This window comes from Narcine bancroftii, chromosome 3 (assembly GCF_036971445.1).
Source record: "Narcine bancroftii isolate sNarBan1 chromosome 3, sNarBan1.hap1, whole genome shotgun sequence".
NCBI lineage: Eukaryota > Metazoa > Chordata > Chondrichthyes > Torpediniformes > Narcinidae > Narcine > Narcine bancroftii.
Window position 1 is genome coordinate 302,716,754 of NC_091471.1, and position 27,172 is coordinate 302,743,925.

The 27,172-nt window shown below is 39.4% G+C and overlaps 1 protein-coding gene across 2 annotated transcripts in view; it reads left to right on the forward strand.

The window, feature by feature from the left end:
• The window catches only part of LOC138759009 (alpha/beta hydrolase domain-containing protein 17B-like), a 77,693-nt gene that overhangs the window by 30,181 nt on the left and 20,340 nt on the right, over window positions 1-27,172 (forward strand). For both annotated transcript variants that reach the window (XM_069928770.1, XM_069928771.1), the window contains exon 2: window positions 10,699-10,893. In XM_069928770.1, the coding sequence (XP_069784871.1) occupies window positions 10,699-10,893 (195 nt within the window). The remainder of the gene's footprint in view (window positions 1-10,698; window positions 10,894-27,172) is intronic.

Sequence of the window (27,172 nt, forward strand, 5' to 3'; positions counted from 1 at the left end):
GGGCTACGCTGAACTATATGTCTTTAAATATTAATGGAATACATAACCAAATTAAAAGGAATAAACTACCAAATTTAAATGAATAAATGTATTCCATTAGAAAAAATAACATATTGGTTAAGAAATAATATTGAAATATTCGAACAAGTATAGGAGCCTTACATTAAATACAATAGCGAAAACCTACCGGGGACAAACATTACCTAAGTTGATGGAAGGAGAAGGAAAGAAAAGAATGGACTCAGTAGAATTTCTGGTGTAATTTTGTTGAATGACAACATTGTCTGACTGGATTAATGCAACCTAGATTGTATACCTAAAATGGATGAGAGGGGGGGTGGGGGGGTGGTTTGGGAGGAAAGGGGGGGGGGAGAAAAAGTCACTGTATATGTGTGAAAAAGAAATTGTGTATATCATGGCTAATGTGATTTATGGTGTGAAAAATAAAAAAAAATTTAAAAAAAAAAAAAAAAAAAAAGTGTCCTGGCATATAATGTTTCAATTACAATTCCGTGTCCTGGAAGGTTGCAGATAGCTTGCTTTAATGGGGTGGTCGCAAAATATAAATGGGACAAAACGATGTCCTTATTTTTCAATAGGTCTTTTCACAGCACAGGTGAGTGGTGACCCTACCTTGACCCAAGTGAAATTCCCAGGAAGGCAGGACCTCCCGTGCCTTTACACTGCAGTCCCTGTAATTTGCCCTCTCCAGCAATTTGAAGGTGGGGGGGGGGGGGGGAGAGGTGCTTCCCCCAGCTATGACAAGCTCACACACAAAAAATTGGGTTAAGACCAAGAGCTATTTAAACAGAAAATAGGCCCTGACGGTCTGAAAGCTTTTGTGCAACGTACTGAGTAAGCTCTTTTTGAAGGACTGCAATGTGAATGATGCTGAACTATTTATACAACACACGTTCTTAAGTATTGGGCAAGTGTGACCAGGTGACCAAAATTCTTTAAAATCAGAACAAAAATTATTGCTGCTTTAGTAACAAGTGTCAACACAGTTGAACCTTTGTTATATTAGACTTGGAAACTATTTTGTGAAATTTTGGAATTTGAATGACTGGTCTTTCGAAATACAAGAGGAAAATAGCAGAATGAACTGATTTATTGAGATTGACAAGCTTAAATGTTGAAATAATGACATGGTGACGCAGACACACAAGCGGTGACACAGCACGCAACTGCTGATGTCACGATGCTTTCCCTGTTCAGCCATTTGCTGATTCAAACCGCAGGGAGAGAGTGATCTGGGTAATTTTCCTGGATCAGCATTTTCACAACACCGGTTCACAGGAGGGTTCCTGGGAAAATTTAATGGGAATCCCCATTTTACACGGTGGTGTGGAAATGCCTATTGCTTCAACACTTAAAATCTGCACCTCATTTACCTTTGGTGCCAGGGCTCTGCCTAAAAAGGACATCCCTCTGTATCTGTTGATTCATGCAGGAGCAAGGGTGTGAATTGATGGACAATCCACGTATCCAAGGTGATTATAACCTAATGCAACTTGCACAACCATACTCTTGTCAAGGGACAGCTGGAGAAAAAGAGAAGCAGTGACAAAAGGATCCTGCCATCATCCACAATAGGTGAGTCTGTAAAAATCTGGTAAAGGTACGTAATTTTTATCCGAAAATCAAAAATTTTTTCACGGATGTTGTCTGCACATCAAAGCTCACGATTGGTTCCAAACATGACCTGACGTGACCCACGCTCCACTCGTGCTTGAATATCCTGTGTTGGTCATTAGTCGAACCCTAGGGAATCCTCACTTTATAGGTGTCAGTGGAAAAGCAGAGTCCAGTGCCTCCAATTCACCGTGTATGGACGCCTGATTAATCTTAGACTCACGGACACCGCAACCCCTCCCCCATCCAGCGTCACCACAAACACCACCCCCCACACCCACGTCCAATGCCGCCACACACCACCCCCTTCCCCTGACCAGTACCGCCGCAAACACCACCCCCCACACCCCCTTCCAAAGCGGCCGCAACACCACCACCCTTCCCTGACCAGCCCCGCTGCAAACAACCTGCAAGCACCATCCAGCATCTGAATCGGGAGCTCAGATGGGCGGTAGCTTGGGGCGAGGATCCGCTCAGGATGCCAAGTGATCAGATGGGCCTCGTTTGGCTGTGTTATTTGCTTTCTTTCACTTGCCACATTGTATGGGTTATGTGACAAGGACATGGATATAGCATCAATTCAATAAAAATAAGTTGAATGAATATAGTGAAATGTTTACAGGGAGTTTTTTTGAACGAACTGTCATACTGAGTTACATAAGAAATATTTGAACAGCTTTGACAAATAAAGGGTTTGTGTTACAAAAGCAGGAGTGAGGGGCATGTGAAGAAGGATTTCCAGAGTTCGGAACCTTGGTAAAGGTTCCATTATTGTCACGTAATGCTACATTTAGAATGTTAACATACATGAAATTCTTTAACTTTGTCTACCGTTAGGAAGACAGAGAGTCACCACTTTGTCCATATCCACCACTCCCCACCTCCTCACAGAAATGAAGCCCCAGTAAGGAACAAACTTGTGGCCCCTGGTTTACAAGACCAGTGCTCTAACCACTGAGCTGTCAGCCTCTAGATTGACAATGCAGATTTCTTAAAAGATTGTAGAGTTGGAGGATATTGTAACCAAAAAGGTTGCGGTGATGGAAGAATGAACAAACATGAACGAGATTTTTTAAATGGAGATATTGGTCAATGCAGTGCTGAATCATGAGTATTTCTATGAGGTATGAAATGGGCATTCACTGTCATGGTGTACAACATTATTCCCTGATCTTCATCATGCATTTGATGTGAAACACAGAAGCCTACAGACACTATGATTTAGAAAAAAAACACAAAAATGCTGGAGGAGCTCAGTAGGTCTCGCAGCATCCACACCAGTATTTTGGACCTGAGCCCCTCAAAGTATGAGCCAAGTCATACATTGAAGCAGGGCTCAGGTCCGAATCGTTCGTTATTTATCTTTACCTCCGATGGATGCTGCGAGACCTGCTGAGCTCCTCCAGCATTTCTGCCTTTTGCCATGCATTTGATGAATTTGCAGAAAACAAAAGTATATCATATTTGTTACATTTTCAATGTATTATTACATGACAATAAAAGGAGCCTTGAAATAACATTATGGAATTTGGCATCCTGCAAGCACAATTATCATTTAATTTGTCCCAAGCATCTCTTGGGTAGAGCAACTTATACTCTATAGCACACATGTCAAACTCTGGCCCGCGATATAATTATATTTGGCCCGCAAGATCACATTAAATATATATTAGAGTTGGCCCGCTGGCCGCCGCGCCAGTATAGCGCATGCACAGTGAAGGTGAAAATGAAGACGCCGGAGGTGTGGAGGGATCTCAGAGTCCCGAATCCTGGGGATCGGAGCGCCGCACTCAGCCCGCCCAGCTCCAGGACACACAGACGCGGCTGGAGTTGGGGACCATCCTCGCTGGGTCTGCGCTTCAGCGGCGACGCCTGACCGAACGTCTCGTTGGCGATGCCTTCCCCCTCGCTCCGTGCGCGGCGGACCCTGCCTCCCGCTCCTTTTGTTGGAGACGAGCCCGGCGCCGTGAGATCGCAGTTTAATCCCTCTCCAACCATGGGAGGGGGGTGGGAGCAACGCGCTCTTCTCAGCCAATTCCTCCACCGCCCCGGACGCCGGCGTTTCAACGGGGGGTTCGGGTGTCTTCGTCAGGCGACTGACCTGTTGGTCCAAGACAAGGGGAGAGCGTACAAACTCCACACAGACAGCACCTGAACTCGGGTGAACGTGGAGCTGCGACCCCACATTCCACATCAGGACTGTGTGTAAGATTGGGAGCAGTGAGACGGAAGCTTATTTTGTTCCTGTGATTTAAGCCTTTCTTGGGGTGGGGTGGGGGTCCTTCTCTGACCACTTGCCTAACAATTAACCTAATCAGATGTGGAGTTACCACAATACAACAGTTCTCAACCTTTTTCTTTCCACTCACGTCCCTGTGCCATTGGTGCTCTGTGATTAGTAAGGGATTAGTAAGGGATTGCTTAAGGTGGTCTGTGGGTGGGAAGAAAAAGTTTGAAGACCACTGCTTTTCATTGACTCGTCATGTGCACGGTTTCAGAACTCCAAAGGAAATGGGCCAATGACAATGACAATGAAAGAATTTATCCAAAACTATTATTAAACATTTATTTTAATAAGAAAAAGTTTAACATTACATATGTTGAAAGAAGAGAAAACATGCAGATGTTGTTGAAAATTTTCAATAAATATTTAGTTCGGCCCTTGACTTAGTCCAAGTTTTTAATTTTGGCCCTCCGTGAATTTGACACCCCTGCTCTATAGGGTCTCTTCCTAGCAAATACAATCCTCATCCAAAAGAATTACTTTTAAACAAGAAATCCTGCAGCAATACTTCTGAAGCTGCACATGGATGGTTATTATTACCTTATTGTAATCTTGCCACAACTATTTCATTAGGCACTAAAACTTAAAGCAAACATCAGGCTTTTAGGCTTGTTCTATGAGTGATCACTAAGTAAGAAACTGATCTTCGATACATCTGTGTTAGCAATGTAAGTAATGCTCTTAATGCTACAGATATTGAGACTACATCATTGGTTATATTTAACCAATTTAGCTAATTTAACAGCTTTTGAACTTTGCTCAATTGCTTCTTTTTGTATCGTGGAGAATAAACCAATGTAAAATAAGATAATGAAGATGACTATTCCTGTCGTGGTCATTCCGATTGAATTTTAGATTAATTCAGATTAATTGCATCAGCAAATGCCAAATTGTGTGCCTTCTGGGAATGTTTAAATCATTTGATCTGCAAGCAACCTGTCAGAGATAAATGAAATGCATCTCATTCTGAAAGTCTTCTGGTAATCTACAGTTTTCCTGAAAACTGAACTTGTCTGGAAATAAGTTCACGCCTCCAGAACGAAAGCACCCTTTTGATCTGAGACACCAAAAGTTAGCCATAGTTGAAGTCATAGCTAAATATTGCGATGGCTGGAAAATATCAAAATGATAGAAATTTCAGCAAATTAGATAGCATGTGTGAGAGGGAAATCAGCACTTAACTGTTGATAACCCTGGGTCAGAACTGGAAAAAAATGGTAATACAGTAAAAGCTCCAATATCTGAAATTCTAGCAACCCCAAACAGCCATTAAAAAAAGAGGAATAAATAAAAAAAAAAACAAATAAAAAAATAAATATAAACTTTCAATTGTAAAAGTAAATGTTCTCTGAATGTTTCACCTCTTGGTGAAAATGGGAGCAAACATTCAGCCAGTGGAGTGCCCCGGTCGTGCCCTGCCCACAACAGGTGTTTGAATAAAGTTGTGTTTGAATAAAATGACAACACCTGTGATGAAGAGCCGGCTGATGTCGCTAGGGCGACTCATTCAATTTGTCTCCCTATCCCTGCCTAGTAAGAATCTTTATCTTCATTAGTACATTAAGTGTATTAGCAAAGGCATTTTCTGTAAAGTTGGAGGAGGGTGGTTAATAATGATGGCAGCAAGGTTAACAGATATTAGCACAACCCTGTTATAGCACCAGCGACCGGGGTTAGAATTTAATTTTTGCAAGTTACTGAATTACCTGATTAAAGTGAACCTTACACAATTAAGGACTACAATACAGATTTTTTTTTTCCAAATTACTTTATATTTTTCACTATCTTTTGTCCTTTGAACTGTTTATTCTTAATGTAGGTGTAGTATTAAGCATTCTGAAAGTGTTTTTCAGGCAACCAGAAAATTCGCATAGCCGGCATCTGCATCCCTGTAAGTGCCAACTGTATAGTTGGTGACCTTTTCTCTTCTGCAGTTTTACTGGATCGTGAGAGATGTTATTTTGCCTTTGGTGTAAGGGGTTATGAATTGCAACAAATGTTTTAGAACATTATGACAAAGACTTTCAAGATACCTGACAAGGCTGGCTCAAAACTGGCTGAAGGGGTACCAGGTGTCTGAACTGGGATGCAAAGGGGTGCTGAAGGCGCTTAAGGCTTTCTGACTGTATCGGAGGTTCAGATCTGGAGCTCAGGTTGCCAATGGTTTGGACTGCATTCTCTGTGACTGCAGAAGCAATGGAGGAATCTACGGACACTCGGTGACTCTGTGGGGGGGGGGGGGGAGCACTCTCTTTTGCTTTTCTTTCTCTGACTGTAAGAGGCGCTTCAGGCAGTTTCTACTGATGGTGAATCTGTCTTATAGCAGGTAAAAGCAATTTCATGTAATATGTAATAAATTGAATCTTGAAGATTATTGTTGAGACAAGTCGTGTCAAGCATTCTACTGGTGATTGTTCCTGTCTCTCACTTTCATTTCTGTGCAATTAAATCAATACAAAGATTTAACTTTAGAAAGGTCAGGAGTGCATCGTATGTGGATCACTCCATCTTGAATTATCTTGGTGAAAAGCTAATAGTAATGCTTTTAGTATACCATCCCACAAATAACTTGCTTGGTTGTAAGTTTCAAGTTGATAGATGAGGGGTTTTCTCTGGGAACTGCATTTTACTGTGAGCAGGAACTTGAATTACAATTATGTCGTCAAGATCTGGTTCAACTGCGTAATTTAGTTCATTGTGCATTAATGCACCCATGTCACACTAAATATATATTGCCAATGTAGATTGGTAATTTGTACCAAATTGGTTAGAATGTCTATTTGTTAATAAAGTTGTGCTGAGTAAAGTGGGATTCTGTTTGTTTTTGCATTTGCTTTTCATTAAAATTATTGTGCTATGGTTTTTTATTATTCCCAAATTAAAGCAGTTAACTTTCTGTTAGCTGACTGATCTTGTCTCTTCAACATTCAGTCTCAATGTTTCAAAATCTTACGACCATGAAACAAAGGAGCAGAATTAGGCTGTTCAGCCTATTGAGTTTATTACATATGTATTCTTACATTGCTGTGACTAAACAAGTACTTGGTTTAAATTTAAAAAAACTGCAAGCACAACTAAAAAATACAACTGCAATAGCATACTTGATGGAATTAAAAAGAGACAATAGTTTTCAATAGCAGAGATGGTGTGGTAACTACTAAGGGAATACCTCTTGCCAGGGTGAGACTTAAATGAAGTGGAAGTAGGGAGCCCAATGGGGGTTTTCACAAAGAGCAGATATGTGTGTTGGAATCTTTCAAGATCTATTCAGAGGTCATGCTATCCCAACATCCATCCTTTCCCATTTTTTGCTGTAAGATATCTGAGAAAGGAAATCAGTTTTTTAAAATTTATCTGAAGGAATAAGATTGACATTTTGTGCTGCAGTGAGTAAATTGGTTAAGATTACAAACCACAGGGCAATCAATGCTGCACAGAACATGCCAGTGTTGCAGAACGATTACTAATCCGTGGACCAGAGGCAAAGATGCAATGTAAAAGTCCTGGGACCAGGAGCTGGGCACTTCATATTTTCTTGTTCTTCGACAATGGATTCTATTCTGGGAGTTGATTAGTGCTTGGAATTGGGTTTTATTATTTACATGACATTTAATAGGAATGGAAGATAAAATTAGTCATTGTAATAAACCATCATAAATGTTACCTATGCATGAATCACGCTGGGTTATTTCTCTTGCACTAACAACCATTTGTTATAATGGTAACCACTGATAAATCTCTGACACAATACTATTGATATCTGTAATTTATATGATTACATGAAGACCAATTCTAAACTGACTGCAAATCTCTTTCATTATTTTGCTTTTGTTTTGAAACACATTCCTCATTCAATGGAGTGATTTCTGTAAATATCCATTCCTGTGACTGGACATCATAGAGGAAAAAAAATTACATTCTGGAGGTGAAGCCCAGGGGCACAGCTGAGCTGTTTCTATACGTGTTAGATTTATTTTTGTGCAATTACATGCTGTATAATCTGTTTTGAAGTGGAAAAGCAAAGGTGCACCTGCTGGAAACCTAAAATAAGGTAAAATAATGCTGAAATTATTCAACACGTCAGGCAGACATTGTAAAAGGAAAAACCATTACCATAGTTAAAATTTATTTATCATCCGATTGTAACAGTGCAATGCACTGAAATTGCATTTTCTGGTCCATGGTGCAAAAACAGTGCAAATACACATACAGACAAACTATATATGTATACCAATACACAGAACTGATCTGCGTCTTTTATAGATAAATATTGTTAAGAAAGAGTAGCATCACAGAGATTGGTTTCATCAGTTCAGAATTCTCTCTGCCCGTGGGAAGGAAGAAAGAAGTGGTTCCTCAGCTCTAATACTTCTGTATCTCTTTCCTGATGAAAGTAGCTGGAAAATGCTGTGTGATCACTGATGTGTTTCTTTCCAGCCTTCTTCCAACAACAATCCCAGTAAATCACATTGATTGGGGTGGGGAGATAATCCTCTCTGCTGCTTTTATGGTTCTGTGGATTGCCTTCCGATCTGATGCTTCACAGCAGTGGTTTTCAAACTGCTTCCCTAAACTCCCATACTACCTTAAGCAATTCCTATGCCATAAGTGCTCTGTGATTAGTAAGGGATTACTTATGGTGGTATGTGGGTGGAAAGAAAAAGTTGACTCGTTATATGCACGGTTTCATAACTCCAAAGAAAATGGGCTAATGACAATTTTTCTCAAGCAAAATATTTCAGTAACAATTGTGTCTAGAGCAGTGGTCCTCAACCTCCCCTTCCCACTCATATACCGCCTTAAGCAATCCCCCTATGCCATCAGTGCTCTGTGATGAGTAAGGGGTTGCTTAAAGTGGAATGTGAGTTTAGGGGGGCAGTTTGAAAGCTGCTGCTTTACAGCAACCATAGCACTGAGATTCAGCCAGCCAGGACGTTCTTGATTGAGCTCTTGTAGAACGTGGACAGAATGGTGGCTGGTATCCTTGCCCAATTCAACCTTTTAAGGAAGTGCAGTAGCTTTTGCACCTTCTTAACAAGTGAGGAGATGTTGTGTTCAGGATAGGTCGCTTCTTAAGTGGGCTCTGAGGAATTTGATGCGCTCCACTACCGAGCTTTTAATGTGTAGAGCAGGGGATTTGTCTCTGGTCCTCTGAAGTCCACAATCATCTCCTTTGTCTTGTCCATATTGAGATTCGGGTTGTTATTCTTGCACCACATTTCCCACCTCTTCTCTGTAGTGCGACTCATTGTTGTTGTTGATGAGGCTGACGACTGTCGTGTCATCTTCAAACTTTTTTTTTTTTTTTTTTTTTTTTTTTTTTTTTTTTTTTTGCAGGAAATAAATGGGTAAAATTTATTTATAAGTGGTGTGCTTGTAAGTTCTTGTAACAGGAAGTCTCAAGCAACTGGAAAACACACTTATTTGGCATTTACCAATCCCTGAAAATGTGCTGGATACCAGAGGTTTCACTGTATAATTTCCTGTACCAACATAGAGTTTCTATACCCTTTATCAGCAAAGAGCATAAGTAATTTTTTTTTTTTTTTTTTTTTTTTTTTTTAAAAATTTTTTTATTTTTCACACCATAAATCACATTAGCCATGATATACACTATTTCTTTTCACACATATACAGTGACTTTTTCTCCCCCCCCCCCTTTCCTCCCAAACCACCCCCCCACCCCCCCCTCTCATCCATTTTAGGTATACAATCTAGGTTGCATTAACAAGGGATAAAGGACAACTCAGGAGGTGAAGGGGAGATTGGGGATAAATAAGATAGAAATAGGAGAATAAGGAAAATGTTAGATGTTGTAGGAATGTTGTCTTATGAAGAGTTGAAAATAAGAAAACAGAAATGGAAAAGGAGGAAAGGTAATGATGGAAAAACGGAAAGAGAAGATAAACAAAATATAAAAGGGCTACGCTGAACTATATGTCTTTAAATATTAATGGAATACATAACCAAATTAAAAGGAAGAAACTACCAAATTTAAATGAATAAATGTATTCCATTAGAAAAAAAAATAACATATTGGTTAAGAAATAATATTGAAATATTCGAACAAGTATAGGAGCCTTACATTAAATACAATAGCGAAAACCTACCGGGGACAAACATTACCTAAGTTGATAGAAGGAGAAGGAAAGAAAAGAATGGACTCAGTAGAATTTCTGGTGTAATTTTGTTGAATGACAACATTGTCTGACGGGGTGTCATCTTCAAACTTGATGACTCTGGAGCTGAGAGATTTAAATGTAAGAAGTTGCATTTTAAATACTTTAACCTCCACACACAATATAGTTTCAGAATCACCTGCACTTTGTTCTTAATGTTCTAATATTATCACTGCATTTATTCCTGGAGATTTCTTCACAAGCCTTCTCCAACTTCATCACCTCTATGCCTAGCTGAAAAGTGAGGCCTTTGGTCTTTCAGATAAATCAAGACAAATAGCCTACTTTTTTTCCTGACAGAGACCTGGAAACTAATCTGCGAGACCTGGAAACTAATCTGCTGAACACCCTGGGACAGTCATCTTGGAAGGATTCATTGTATAACATATTATAAACTCTTAGGTGTACAATTATGATTCAGCCATGTCCAATCTCTGCTTTTTTTTTCCATCTCATTCCCATAGTTCCTGAAAACATCTTTTGTTTTCCCCACTGATCAAGTGCATCCAAATTTGCATGTGGAATTTCCTACCTCAGAAGGCTAACACCAATAAAATTACTTTAATGTCATCTTGAAAATATTTTTCTTTTTGTTTCCAGGTTCACCCTTCTCTTCTCCCACGGGAATGCAGTGGATTTGGGTCAGATGAGCAGTTTCTACATCGGTTTAGGCACCAGAATCAACTGTAACATTTTCTCCTATGACTACTCAGGGTATGGAGTCAGCAATGGAAAACCTTCTGAGAAAAATCTGTATGCAGACATTGATGCTGCATGGCAGGCATTGAGGACCAGGTAGGTTACGCCAAAAAATTTATTGAACCTTGTGGGAGAACTGTAATTGAGTTTAAAATTTTTAATTTTGCTGTGGGTTCCTGCATTTCTACTGCCAATAATCGTTTGGTGAGTTACAAGATCTATGAAGGGTTAAGGTGCCAGGAATTTGGTAGAGAAAACAAAGTCTCCAAAATGAAGTTTCCTGAACTGTGGCAGAGAGTTGTTGACCCCTTGCTTTTGTAAAACTACAATAGAAGCTTTTGTATCGATTTGATTAGGCACACAGGCCCTTGATATGATAATCCATTGAAAAGATAAAATTTCAATGTCTCACTGATAGATTATGTGGTCACATCTTGAAGACATGATATGCTGATTCAGAATACCACTATCAGAGATGCAGAATGTTATATCATGTATTCAGTATTGTTGGATGTGCTCTCAACACATTTTACAACCTATGACTTAAAATGATAAATTTGGTTAAATATCTAATTAAACAGTAACCTGCACTTTGTTCTTAATGTTCTAATATATGACTGCATATATTCCTGGAGATTTTTCCCCCAACTTCATTGCCTCTATGCCTAGCTGAAAAGTGAGGCCTCTGGTCATTCAGATAAATCGAGGCAAACAGTCTACTTTTTTCCTAACAAAGACATGCAAGATACTGAAATAATACGTGCCATCATTTGTGCTGTCCTCTCTCTTTGCTGAAAAAACTACGAGTTCTGGTGCAGGTTTGTATTTTCAACCGGATTTTATGTCATGTACAAATGAAAGACATAGAGCGCAGTAACAGCCCCTTCCGGCCCACAGGCCCATGCCGCCCAATTAACCTACAACCCTGATATGGAGGGTGGGAGGAAACCAGAGCATCTGAAAGAAACCCACGAAGTCAGGGGGAGAACGTACAAACTCCTTACCGGGCCAGATTCTTTCCCTGGTCACTGGCACTGTCATGCCACCCAATTTTCTTTTGCAGTAACAGCATTCAATTTCTTGACGCTTCTTGGTCATGTAAATAATAAATCTTAAATTAGTAATCCAGTTCAGCCAAGTTAGTTTTGTCATTTTAAAAGTAGGGATATTTTTGGTCTGCATCCTTACCTGAATGGGTGGTGGGGAAAGAAGTAGGAAATTAGTACTTTTTTCCTTGCTTTCAGCCAGTTTATGACAACAGACTGTGAAAATTGATTGACCCAGCGTGGTCACATTTCACACTTTCACTGCCCATAATTCCAATTAGCATACATCCCTGGTATGTTTTGAACAGTAGGAGGAAACCAGTGTGCCTGGGGGGTGGTGATGGGGGGAAGGGAATGTACAAACAACACCTGATTCTAACCCAGGTCACTGACACTGTAACAGCACTGACCATACTGCCCAAGATAGCTCAAAGTGAATAACCTTCACTGAGGTTGTCTTCAAAGTTTAACATTTGATTGTGGATTCAATAGAAGAGTTATAATTCATGAACAGTAGCAGAGTAGAATGGTGTTATATACTCTTGTATTTCCTAAGTAAAAACACAATGCTGGAGGAACTCACCAGGTTAAATAGTGTACTTTATATAGCAAAGATAAAGATACATAACCAATGCTTCAGGCTTGAAGGTTTGAAAAAAATGTTGGCAAGCGTCCAAACAAAATGATGGGGTAGGGGAGGAGCACAGTTCCAAAGACAGGAGAAGGGAGGGCGAGCACGGCAGCAAGCAGGGGGAGGAGGGCTAGCTTTTTGAATAGAGTGGGAAGGGGTGAAGAGCTAAGGGAAAGAAGATGAGGGGAAAGGGAATGGAGGGAGAATGGAGAGTTCTGCCTCCCACTCCCATATTCTGTCCATAGCCTCATGTACCAAGACCACCTATAAATTGGAGAAACAACACTTGATTTTCCATCTGGGCACTCTCCAACTGGATGCCATTAACATCAACTTCTCTGATTTCTGTTAACCTGCTCTCCATTCTCCCTACCCTTTCCCCTTGGCTCTCCATCCTCTTTTCCACCCCCAACCCTTCCACCCCATCATTTTGTTTGGACACCTGCCAACATTTTTCCATATCTTGATGAAGGGCTCAAGCTTGAAACGTTGGTTATGTATCTTTATCTTTGCTTTATAAAGTATTCTGTTTGACCCACTGAGTTTCATCTTTTACTTCCTTTAACATTTCCTCTTTTGTTTTAGCTGCTTAATTTACTTCTTCATAGTATTGGAAAGGCTTCATCTTTCTAATTTCATAGCCATTTGTTCACTCTTCTCAGAATTTTGTGCCTGGTTATTTAACTTTGAATACAAAAGATCCACAGTGTGATAGCAATCAGAATAAAAGTGTTTAAAGTGAAGAGTGAATAAATGGTCCCTAATTTTTTAAATTTTTAAAAAATTTTTCACACTATGAACCATACTGACCAAAATATACACACATTTCCCTCTTGAATATACACAGTGTCATTTTCTCCCCTTTTCTCCCTCCCTTTTCTCTCTCCTTCACCCCCCCCCCCACCCACTCAATGTTCAACATATATGATACATTAAACCCATTAAACAATGTCATCACACAATGAAAATAAACAAGAAATTTGTGTCTTCTACTTTTACATACTGGGTCAGTTCATTTCGTCTTCTTCTCCTTGTCATTTTAGGTGGTGGAGGTCCGTGGTAGGACTTCTCTGTTGTGTTCCATGTACGGTTCCCAAATTTGTTCGAATACTGTGATGTTATTTTTTAAATTGTATGTTATTTTTTCCAATGGAATACATTTATTCATTTCTCTGTACCATTGCTGTATTCTCAGGCTATCTTCTAATTTCCAGGTTGTCATAATATATTTTTTTGCTACAGCTAAGGCTATCATAATGAATCTTTTTTGTGCTCCATCCAAATTGAGGCCAAGTTCTTTACTTGCTATATTACTTAGAAGAAAGATCTCTAGATTTTTTGGTATGTTGCTTTTGTGATTTTATTTAATACCTGGTTTAGATCTTCCCAAAATTTTTCCACTTTCTCACATGCCCAAATTGCATGTACTGTTGTTCCCGATTCCTTCTTACAGCGAAAACATCTGTCTGATACTGTTGGGTCCCATTTATTTAACTTTTGGGGCATGGTGTATAGCCTGTGTAACCAATTATATTGTATCATGCGTAACCTCGTGTTTATTGTATTTCTCATAGTTCCAGAGCATAGCTTTTCCCATGTTTCATTCTTTATCTTTATGTTTAGATCTTGTTCCCATTTTTGTTTGGGTTTACAGCTTGTTTCCTTGTTCTCTTTCTCTTGCAGTTTGATATACATGTTTGTTATAAATCTTTTAATTATCATTGTGTCTGTAATCACATATTCAAAATTGTTTCCTTCTGGTATCCTCAGCCTGCTTCCCAATTTGTCCTTCAAGTAGGTTTTCAGTTGGTGGTAAGCAAACATTGTACCGTGAGTTATACCATATTTGTCCTTCATTTGTTCAAAAGATAATAATTTATTACCCGAAAAACAATTTTCTATTCTTTTGATCCCTTTTATCTCCCATTCTCTAAAGGAAAGGTTATCTGTTGTGAAAGGGATTAGTTTATTTTGCATCAATATTAATTTTGATAGTTGATAATTTGTTTTATTCCTTTCTATGGTGCAGTACTGGTGAATTCCTATGTTACACCAGCTCTTCATCCCATTTGTATAGTATGTATTCAGGTACCTTCTCCCCTATTTCATCTAGCTCTAATCTGGTCCAATCTGGTTTTTCCCTTGTTTGATAAAAATCTGATAGGTATCTTAATTGTGCTGCTCTATAATAATTCTTAAAGTTTGGTAGCTGTAAGCCCCCTTGTTTGTACCATTCTGTTAATTTATCTAGCGCTAACCTCGGTTTCCCCCCCTTTCCATAAGAATTTCCTTATTATTTTCTTTAGCTCCTTGAAGAATTCCTCTGTTAGATGAATTGGTAACGATTGGAATAGGTATCCTTGTGAAGATATTCATTTTAATGCAATTTATCCTTCCTATCAGTGTTAGTGGTAAGTCTTTCCAATGTTCTAAGTCGTCTTGTTCTTTTTTCTTTCTTACTTTGGCTTGGCTTCGCGGACGAAGATTTATGGAGGGGTATGTCCACGTCTGCTGCAGGCTCGTTGGTGACTGACAAGTCCGATGCGGGACAGGCAGGCACGGTTGCAGCGGTTGCAAGGGAAAATTGGTTGGTTGGGGTTGGGTTTTGGGTTTTTCCTCCTTTGTCTTTTGTCAGTGAGGTGGGCTCTGCGGTCTCCTTCAAAGGAGGTTGCTGCCCGTCGAACTGTGAGGCACCAAGATGCACGGTTAGAGGCGATATCAGCCCACTGGCGGTGGTCAATGTGGCAGGCACCAAGAGATTTCTTTAAGCAGTCCTTGTACCTCTTCTTTGGTGCACCTCTGTCTCGGTGGCCAGTATAATTTCTTCATTAATGGCTGATAATTTTGTTTGTATAGATGGCCTAGATTAATATCTAGGTATCGGATTGCTTGTGTTTTCCATCTAAATGGTGATTCTTTCTTAAACTTTGTGAAATCCGCATTATTCATTGGCATCGCTTCACTTTTATTTGCGTTGATCTTGTACCCCGATACTTCTCCATCTTCCTTCAATTTCTTATGTCATTCTTTTACTGATATTTCTGGTTCTGTTAAGTATACTATGATGTCATCTGCAGATAGACTGATTTTATATTCCTTCTCTTTTATTTTTATTCCTCTTATTTTATTTTTTGTTCATATCAGTTCTGCCAGTGGTTCTATAGCTTACGCGAACAGTGAACATCCCTGCCTAGTTGATCTGCTTAATTTAAATTGGTTTGATGTATATCCATTTACTGTCACCTTCGCCAATGTCCCTTATATAATGCTTTAATCCAATTAATATATTTCTCTGGTAGGTTGAACCTCTGTAGTTCTTTGAATAAATAATTCCATTCTACTCTGTCAAAGGCTTTCTCTGCGTCTAAGGCAACTGCCACTGTTGATGTCGTGTTTCTTTGTACTGCATGGATTAAGTTAATGAACTTACAGATATTGTCCGTTGTTCATCTTTTCTTAATAAATCCAGTTTGATCTAGTTTTACTATTTTTGGTACACAGTCAGCAAATCTGTTTGCTAATAGTTTAGCTATTATCTTATAATCTGTGTAAGTAGAGATATTGGTCTATACGATGCTGGTGTTAGTGGATCTTTCCCCGTCTTTGGTATTACTGTAATTATTGCTGTTTTGCATGAATCTGGCATGTTTTGTGTTTCTTCAATCTGGTTCATTACTTCCAGGAGAGGAGGAATTAATATGTCTTTAAGTGTTTTATAGAATTCTATTGGGAGTCCATCCTCTCCCGGCGTTTTATTGTTCGGTAGTTTTTTTAATATATCCTGTATTTCCTCTATTTCAAATGATTTTATTAATTTATTTTGCTCCTCCTTGCAATTTCGGTAGTTCAATTTTAGCTAGAAACTCATCTATTTTGTCTTCTTTTCCTTCGTTCTCAGTTCGATATAGTTGCTCGTAGAATTCCTTGAAGTTTTCATTGATCTCCGTTGGGTTATATGTAATTTGTTTGTCCTTTTTCCTTGATGCCAATACCGTTCTTTTAATTTGTTCTGTCTTAAGCTGCCAGGCTAGTATTTTGTGCGTTTTTTTTCTCCTAGCTCATAATACTTCTGTTTTGTCTTCATTATGTTCTTCTCCACCTTGTATGTTTGTAGTGTTTCATATATTATTTTTTTGTCCGCCAATTCTCTTCTTTTTGTTGCATTTTCCCTTATTGCTAATTCTTTTTCTGTACTTGCTATTTCCCTTTTCAGCTGTTCTATTTCCCGATTGTAGTCCTTCTTCATCTTAGTTACATAACTTATTATCTGCCCTCTGATGAACGCTTTCATTGCATCCCATAGTATAAATTTATCTTTCACTGATTCTGTATTTATTTCAAAGTACATTTTAATTTGTCACTCAATTAATTCTCTAAAATCCTGTCTTTTAAGTAGCATGGAGTTTAATCTCCATCTATACGTTCTCGGTGGGATGTCCTCCAGCTCTATTACTAATAACAGGGGTGAATGATTCGATAACAATCTAGCTTTATATTCCGTTTTCCTAACTCTCCCTTGGATGTGGTCTGACAACAGGGACAGGTCTATGCTTCAGTATGTTTTATGTCTACCCGAATAATATGAGTATTCCTTCTCCTTTGGGTGTTATCTCCTCCATATATCCAAAAGTTCCATTTCCTGCATTGATTTAACCATAAATTTGGTTACTTTGTTCTTTCTGCTAGTCTTTTTTCCAGTTTTATCCATCTTTGAGGTTAAAGTCTCCTCCTATCAGTATATTCCCTTGCGTATCTGCAATCTTCAAAAAGATAACTTGCATAAATTTTTGATCATTAGGTGCATATATATTGAGCAAATTCCAGAGTTCTGAATATATCTGACACTTTATCATTACATACCTCCCTGCTGGATCTATTATTTCCTCCTCTATTTTGATTGATACATTTTTATTGATTAATATAAGCTACTCCTCTGGCTTTTGAATTATATGCTGCTGCCGTTACGTGCCCTACCCAATTGTGTTCCACTTCCGTTAGAAGTGTTTCCTGCACGAATGCTATATCAATTTTTTTTTTCTTCAGTAAATTTAACAGCCTCTTCCTTTTGATTTTGTTATGTATTCCGTTAATATTTATAGTCATATAGTTCAACATGGCTATTTCATACTTTGTTTACCTCTCATTTCCGCTTCCTCATTACCACCTTTCCTTCTTATCTATTTCTGTTTTCTTGTTTTGAACACACTGTAAGACGACACTTCTAAAACGTAAAATATTAAAATGGTCCCAAATTGTCATAGTGAATCCCTTTGCTCACCAACCTACGTTGCTTTGGAATCCAAAAATTCTAACCTTTTCTAACCCTTCCCTGGCATTGGTCTCACTTCTTCTCCAACATATGACAATCCTTCAAGATTTCTGCCAGTTTGTACCTATTATTCATCCCTGGTTTTAATCACACCATCACTTCCAAAGACCTTTTGATCCATCATTTCTATAAAATACTGCATGAAATCTTGCACTGTAGTGAGAATGCACAACAGTGAATAGTTACTTCATGGCTACTTGGTCCATTGAGTGTCTTAGCCTTAAGTAAGAGCATTCTAACCAGTCCCAGGTTTCTCTCTCCCCAAAACTCTGCACTTTGGATGATTTTGAATTTTCTTAAACTATAACAAAAATAATCACTTTGAATCTGATAGTTGTCAGCCTTTGGCTTTCAAGCAGGTTAAATTGTGCAATATTCAGAAGAATATTTCAGTGGCTGCTTTCTGTCTCCATCTCTGAGCTAATCTAGTAATGTGAAGGAATGTGGTATCCAAGCCACAATCTTTTGAGGACCACGAATGCAATTTTCTGCATATCACCTGATATTTGCAGTTATCTTGTGTGCTGAATTTTGATGCATCTGTCCATTTTACTTGTGTGCATTACAGTAAACTCTCACCTTAGAATAAACATTTAAAATGTAGTAGATGTAGAAAAGGCCTAATATTAAAATCAGGGTGACATAGGTTTATCTCTCTGATCCGTACAGCACAAAAACAAAGCATCCATGCCGACCTACCCTTTTGCCCATCTTTTGCATATCAAATGTCCTGTTGAAATGCTCCTTTAACTTAGTAATTATGTCCGATTCCACCACATCTTCTGGCAGCACATTTCTCGATATCAAACCACTCTGTTTTTTTTTTAAAAAAAATTTCTCTTGTATCCTCTTTAAAATTCCTTTCTCTCATCTTAAACCTTTTGCCTCTGTTTTTGACAGCATGATGGAAGGAAAACATTAAAAGTGGCTAGCATCATTTACAGGCATTTCTCTTGGTGCCATCAGCAAGGTATTCTTTCCTTTTTCATTGATTCCAGTTGGATAAACTCTCTGCAGCTGTGCAAAGTTCAAAGTGACTCCTTGCTGTGAAAAGAAAATAATTTAGCTTGAAGAATACTAGTTGTCTGCTTTGCAAGTGGAAAATAATTACCAAATTGGATTAAGCATGACTGATGCAATCAAAGTTCAAGGACACGCCTGTCAACATGTTCCATACACACTGTCCTTGCCTGTGACTAATTATCCTGAAAGATTATAAATTGATTAAATTAGTTTTAAATATCCCCAAGGAACAGCAATTGTTCCATTCTAACCCTGAAAGAAGAACTGTGAAGTCTAATCATGTTCTATAACTTTGCCTTTTGAAGGTTTGAAGATTCAATTTTTTATCATGGTAATAAAACATGAAATTTCTTTATCCTGTTGCAAGGCAGACAGATTCGCCACTGGCAGGAATGACATAAGCACCTCTTACAGTCTGACACAGTCAAAGAGAGAGAAGTAAAAGACAGTCTCCCACCCCCCCTCCACCCCACCTCCCTGAGTCATCGAGTGTCCATAGATTCGACTCCTGCACTTCCACAGCCCCTGCAGCCAAACCATTGACAACCTGAGTTCCAGATCCGAACCTCCAACATGGTCAGGAACCTTTCAGTGCCCTCCTTGCTTTCTCGTTCCGAAACAATGGTACCCCTCCAGTCAGTCCTCAGCCTGGCAGGAGTCTCCTGACAGCAGCCCACAAGTTCCTCACCTTGAGCCAGCAGCCCGCTCCGTGCACTGCTCCTTCAGCCGCAGAGCCCCTCGCAGGTCTGCCGCCATGATCACTGACCCCATGATCATCTCCGCTTCTCCTCCTCAGAGTGGGGGTGATCATCCTGTCCTCTGGTGCCCTGCTCCAATCTTCTGCTTCCCTGGAGTTTGCAGCCCCTTGTGGCTGCCACTGATTAATAGGCACTGCCATCTTGGGAGCAGACCCACGGTCACAGGATTTCAAATAAAATCACCGTTGGCTCCCTCAAAGGGCTGTTCAAAGCCAGTGTGGAGCTGATGCCACTCGACTTGGCAGCTGGACCCTGCGGGAGTGCTGCATCTTCACTCCGTGCTGGTCTGCATCAGCTGTCACTACATCTTGTATGACACAGCCATTAAAAAAAAATAATGAATTATATATTTTTAAAACCAAAACGCAACTGTACACGTCTTCCCTTTTTTGTTATCACTTTTGCAGCTCTCTTAGAATTCCTCAACTGAGACATTGTAAGTCAATCTGTGCCAATAGACTATCTTTGGTGCAGTTGTGCAGTTTGCATTGGATTACTGGGGAGGGACAGCAGTGGGTTGTCAAGAAGTTTTGTATGCAACCCAACATCATTGATTGGCCCATGACAGCTCTTGGCCAGTACTCATTAGAATTTAGGAAAATGGGGGGGGGGGGGGGGAAATTTCATTAAAATGTTTTGAATATTGAAAGGCATGGACAGTGTAGATGCAGAAAAGTTGTTTCCTATGACTGGAGAGCAGGACAAGAGAGCACGCCTTAAGGATTGAAGGGTGTCCACGTAGGACATAGATGTGGAGGAATTTCTTCAGTCAGAGGGTGGTAAATCTGTGGAATTTGTTGCCACAGGCGGTTGAGGCCAAGTGACTGAGTATATTTAAGGCACAGATTGATTAGCCAGGGCATCAAAGGTTATGGGAAGATGACTGGGCAGTGGAGCTGAGTGGGAAAATGGATCAGCTCATGATTAAATGGCAGGGCAGACTCGATGGGCTGAATAGCCTATTTCTGGTCCTATGGTCTTAAGAAACTAGTTTATGATTCAGAAAATTGTGAAGGGGAAAAATTGCTGGTATTTAAGGCAGGGAGAATGTGAAAACTATTGCATTCTTGCTTTGCCCTGTACAGTTAATTCAAATACCTGGTATAAGGAAAAAGAATTTTGCTTGGGCAGGTGTGTGTCACACAATATATAAAAGATGAAGTCATTTGTCATTACAGTAATGGGGGCAAAGAGAGTGAAAAGAGACAGAATGAAAATGGATTTGGGGAAAAATGGTATCTCATCACTTACTGAAAAACAAAGGCTCCAGACAACAGAGACATGTATATATAAAATACATAGTATATAATAATTACATATAATAAACATAAATAAATAAATAAATAGATAGATAGATATATATATATATATAAATATAAAGATAATTTTTAAATAAATATAACTATCTTGGGATGATATACCTGGTTACAGGATACTGTTCATCAATCTCGCAGCCTGTGGGAAGAAGCTATTTCCCAGCCTGGCAATTCTTAATTTTGATGATTCTGTACCTCCTTCTTGACGGTAGTGGGTCAAAGATCTTGTGTGCTGGTTGGAAAGGGTCCTCCACATTTTTTTTGCAGCCATATTTAAGCAACACTCCTGGTAAGTGACATTAATTGAGACACCAGTGATCTTCTCTGTATGGACTGCCAGTACAATGCTCTGAGCAACTGTACATCAGAATGATGCAGCCAGACCGGGCACTCTCATTTGCACTCCTGTAAAAAGTAGCAGTGTATGCTACAAATCTGAAATGAAACAGAAAATAGTGAAAATGCTCAGCAGGTCAGGACCATCTGTGGAGAGAAATGAAAGTCTATGTTTCAGTAGAATTTGGCAAACTTTAATTCTGTACATTTTAGAAGTCAGAGGGAGGAATAGAGAGAACAAAATGGAATGACTGTGATAAGTTGATGACCAAAAGACAGTGAATGCATGAGTGACGATGGAGTCACATGAGAGAGGGTGGTGAAAGCTTGTTCATTTCATTAAGGAAACAGATTTAACTTTTCATCTGATGACTTTTCCAAAGAACTTGTTTCTGATTAAATCTAGAAGGGCAGGCTATTTCAAATGTTGACATTGTGTTGGATCTTCCAAGTTGGAAGATGAGATGCTGTTCAGTGAGGTTTCTTTGCACTGTGTTGCAACTGTACTAGTTAAAGGCCACAAACAGAGAGGATCAGAATGAGACTGAGATGGAGAATTAAAGTGATAGGCAGATGAAAGTTCAGTCAGTCTTGCACACTGAACCAAGGCATTTTGCAAAATGGTCACCCTCTTTGTGTTTGTTTCCAGTAAATGAGTGCAAATGAGGCCATTATCTAAGTATCTGCAGGTACTTAGATAACTACTGGATATTTACGGCTGTTTCATATTTTTATTTCAGATTTCCTTATTTCTGCAATTCCTTTTTTAAATATTTGACTTTAATTGAAACTACGGGAACATTGAAATAGGAATACGTTATTTTTCCCATTAAGTAGTTTCTGCCATTTTGTGATATGGAAGTCCCAATCAGCAAATTCAAACATCTGTTTATTTAATAATTGAAACTAAAGTTTCTTGACCAAGTTAACAGAAGTAATTCATTCTTGAGTGAGTATTTATTTCAAAGCTCATTTGAAACCAGGCCAGCATGGACAAATTGGGCTGAATGTCCGTTTCTGTGCTTTGTGATGACTAAATAATTATGGTAGATATTTTAACCAGTTGATATATAAACAGGAAAAAAAACTGCTGTTATAATCACATACAGGTTCTACCCTACATTGGTGTATCTCATGATTTTCAAGTCTGTTGTTCAACATTATGATCAATTAGAATGTTGTCACATACATATGCACCAAAATTCCTATTTGCTGTGGCTGAACAGGTACTTTGTGTTTTATTTTTAGTTTTTTTTTTAAACATACTCAATACTTAAATGAACTTAAAATACAATGAATGCAAGGAAACAGTGCAGGGGTGCCACGTGCGACTCTGACGTATAAAGTGCGGTTCACGGAAATATGTTGGCTGAGACAGGAATCATACGAGCCGGTGCTCACAATGGTAGTTTGAAAATATTTAGTATGTATTGTGTGCACGTGTGTAATAGTGGACTCTTTTTTTTCCCCTCCCCCCCTTTACTTTTGGCCCTGACTGCCTGCCCATCCATGCTCTCGACACCCCAAACACTGACTTGCCACATGATCCCGCCCATCTGAGCTCTCAACGACTCGACCGGCCTCCCATCCAAGCTCCTGACTCCCCAAACGACGGAGGTACTTAGTGCAGTCAAAGTAGTAATAGTCAATCCCCTAAATTTTACCCTAAAACCTGGTCCACAAAATTCGAATATTTATACGAGTACATGTATTTTTTTGATTATCGAAACTAATACAAATTAGCAGTTTAAAAACAACATGCATGAAAAAAAAATAATGACGTACATTTATTTCTTAATATTTATATAAAATGTGTGACAAAATACATCAAAGTGAAAACGTGTATGCAGTATTTTTTCATGTCTTGCGGCTCTCAAACATCTGAAGTTTATCTATCGTATGTGGCTCTTGTGTTAAGCAAGTTTGGCTACCCTTGTCTTCTTTGGCTTGGCTTCGCGGACGAAGATTTATGGAGGGGGCAAAAAGTCCACGTCAGCTGCAGGCTCGTTTGTGGCTGACAAGTCCGATGCGGGACAGGCAGACACGATTGCAGCGGTTGCAAGGGAAAATTGGTTGGTTGGGGTTGGGTGTTGGGTTTTTCCTCCTTTGCCTTTTGTCAGTGAGGTGGGCTCTGCGGTCTTCTTCAAAGGAGGTTGCTGCCCGCCAAACTGTGAGGCGCCAAGATGCACGGTTTGAGGCGTTATCAGCCCACTGGCGGTGGTCAATGTGGCAGGCACCAAGAGATTTCTTTAGGCAGTCCTTGTACCTTTTCTTTGGTGCACCTCTGTCACGGTGGCCAGTGGAGAGCTCGCCATATAACACGATCTTGGGAAGGCGATGGTCCTCCATTCTGGAGACGTGACCCATCCAGCGCAGCTGGATCTTCAGCAGCGTGGACTCGATGCTGTCGACCTCTGCCATCTCGAGTACTTCGACGTTAGGGGTGTAAGCGCTCCAATGGATGTTGAGGATGGAGCGGAGACAACGCTGGTGGAAGCGTTCTAGGAGCCGTAGGTGATGCCGGTAGAGGACCCATGATTCGGAGCCGAACAGGAGTGTGGGTATGACAACAGCTCTGTATACGCTTATCTTTGTGAGGTTTTGCAAAAAGAAAAGCGACTTAACATGAGTCAGAGAATCCTTTTGTGGTGTCGAAGCAGTTCCTGATTACTGTAACGAGGACAGGTTCAAGACCCTAATAGCTTATTCTTGATCCTAGAGGTGTAGCGTTTCTGGCCTCTACCTTCTGCCTAAAGAAAGCAGTGAGAAGCGATTGCGACCAGAGTGATGGAGGCCCTTTATAAAATTGACTTCCTTATTAGGGCAGCATTCATGTAGATATATGGAATGGGTGGGAGGTTGGAGCCTGGGATGAACTGGCTATGTTTGTTTCTAGCTATATATGTAATCATGTACAGAACCGGAAAATTTCATGTTGTACATTGAAATTGAAAAGAAATAAAATAAGGAAATGCTGGAAACACTCAGCGAGTCGAGCAGAATCTGCGAAAAGCAAATAGTTAAAGACTTCTCAGTTTCAAGTTGCAATGAAATGTTACCCTTCATGGAAGGAAGTAGAAAAATGTTGGTTTCCTGTAGGAACGTATGGTTTTAGATTTTGAGTATGCTAAGTGAATTTGCTCTTCAGGGCTGACAGTTTTGCACAAGGGTGCAGAGAGTGGTAAAAGAAAGCAACCTCTCTTTCCCTGGTGCACCATTTGTCTAGAAACTGGGGTCTGATAGGTTATCTACCATTATAAACTGTACTTCTACTGCTCTGGATTCTGGCTCCCCAGCCCATCTCTTTCCTCCCACACATCCCCTTTGTACAAACTGGAAATCCTGCAAGTGGATTCAGAGAGAGCGAATGTATTAGTTTCCCCCAATTTATCTCCCAGCCTGAAATCTTAATCCATAGCCAAGCACTGATATAAAAATTACTATCTGATGCGTTTCGGAGTCTAGAACCATCTGATTTTTTTTTTCCATGCAAGAACAGAATCCTTAGTTGTAAGGATCCATTTAGAACACTTTTGCTATTGAAGATAATAGCATCTTGAGCTGAGAAACCCTTTAGAATTTGTTCACCACCCCTCAACCTGACCTCAACCATGGAGGTCAGCCTGACCTCAACCATGGAATTCATGATTTCGAGAAAGTTCTCAAGGCAAATTGGAAGCAAATGTAGGAAACCTTCCAAAAAGACGCGGAGAACTGACGTGGCAAAAATATTCGGATGGTTCGGTTTGATATTGTGTGACCATCAGCAGTTAAAGAAAATGGAACAACTCTGAATTAAACCATGATAATACAATGATTATATGTGGCTTAATTTAAAAAAAATTCAATTGGGAGTCAGATTGTTTGATCTTTTAAGGTAAAAGTCTATGCAAAGAAACATGATATGGCAATAAATTACATACTTCAACACAGCTCGCAAGTCCAAGATAAGGGTAGAATTTCAGTCATACTATTTGCATTGGCACAGAAGCAATTCTTGCAGCTGTCATACTCACCAAAGAACTGAAAGTGTTCAGTTCACCAACATAGTGCCCTGTAATTTCTTTTCCCTATTAATTTCTCATGAGGAGCAAACTCTGCGCAAGGATACAATTATTGTCAATGGCAATGATCCACCTTCAATGTCAATGGCCAATCTTCCACCATTTCCCTCCTCCCCATCTTTTCCTGCCTTCTCCCCATATCCTAATTAGAAGCAATGCAATGCAAAACCAGGGACTAATGGGCAATCTTGTTCCTCCAATCGCGATGCCTATCTGCACTGATCTCATTTTCTTGCATTAGGCCTGTTTCCCTTTCCAATCCAAGTACCTGACCATTTGGTTTGTAAACATTGCAGAGTAAAACAAACCCCTGTTATCCAGAATTCAAGCAACCGCCAAAAACAACCAAGGAAAATGAATGAATAGCAAAAATTAAAATAGATAAGAATAAATTTTTAAAAATTTAAATTTTAAAGTAAATGTTCTCTGAAGTAACACGTAAATCTTTGTGGCAGAGTGCCTTGGTCATGCTTTGCTCATAGCAGCTGTTTGAGTAAAGTTCTGTTTGAATAAAATGCGCCCAGGATGAATATCTGGTTGATGGTGCTTGCTGATGGGTTGAAGTGTTTCCTTATCCTTGCTTAGTAAGAGTTTTTATCTTTATTAGTATATTATTAAGTATATTAGTAAGGCTTTATCTGTAAATTTGGAGGAGGGGGATTAAATATGATCGTGGCATGGTTCAAATTTAAATTTTGTAAGTTACAGGAATTACCTGATTAAAGTGAACTTTACATAATTAAGGACTACAATATTGATTTTTGTTTTTAAATTACTTTACATTTTGCACTTGTCAATTGTCTTTTAAACTGTTTATTCTTAATGCTGGTGTATTAGTTAGGCATTGTAAGAGTGAGTCTCAGGCAACTGGAAAATTTGCATATCCAGCATCTACCAATCCTTGTAGGTGCCGGATACCAAGGGTTTTATTGTAATCGTATCTGCCTCCACTACCTCATCTGACAGCTCATTCCAAATATTCACCACCTTCAGTATGTAAAAACCTATCCCTCCGCTCTCTTTTAGATTTCTCCCCTCTCACTTCAGCTTGTTCTCCTTTGTTCCAGACTCTCATGCCCCCCAGGAAAAGAATATGATTATTGATCTTATCTCTGCCTCTCATAATTTTACAATACTCTGACCTTTTTGGCAATGGAATGTAGAACAGTGCACCACAGGAATAGGCCCCTCAGCCCACAATTGATGCAATTTTAAACTATGCCATCTACCTGCACAGGATATCTATTCCTTCATTCCCTGTCTGTTTATATGCCTGTTTAAATGCATCTTAAATGTGTTCCTACTTTCAGTGAGCGATGGACTTGCTCCCCAGATCCTTCTGATCTAAAGGGGCATGCAATTTGCTATACACTTGCTACATGCATTCCTCTTGCATTTAACTTCCCAAGTGCCACATCAAATAGTGGTTCAGATAAATCTCTATCTGCCTTTTGTCCACCCATATTTCCAACTGATTTGTATCCTGCTCTATTATTTGACAAGCTTCCTCAATATTGCCAATATTCCAATTTTGATGTGTTTCCAAACAGCCGACCTACATTTCTCCCAGGTCATTTACGTATATCACAAATAACAGAAGACTTAACATTAATCCCTGTAGAACACCACTGGTCAAGACAACCAATCAGAAAAGTATCTGTGCACCATTTCCTCTGTTTTCTATAACCAAGCCAATTTTGAATCCACTGCGGATCCTATGACCCTTAATCTTCTGAGTCGTGGAGTAATCTCACTTTATAGATGAAGCCTTGACAGTGAGATTGGCAGGAATATTTTGGGGGGATGTACTAAATTTGCTTCTGGTTGCTGGTAATTTTCAACCTCGTAGGTGTGGAAATAATGAATGCATAT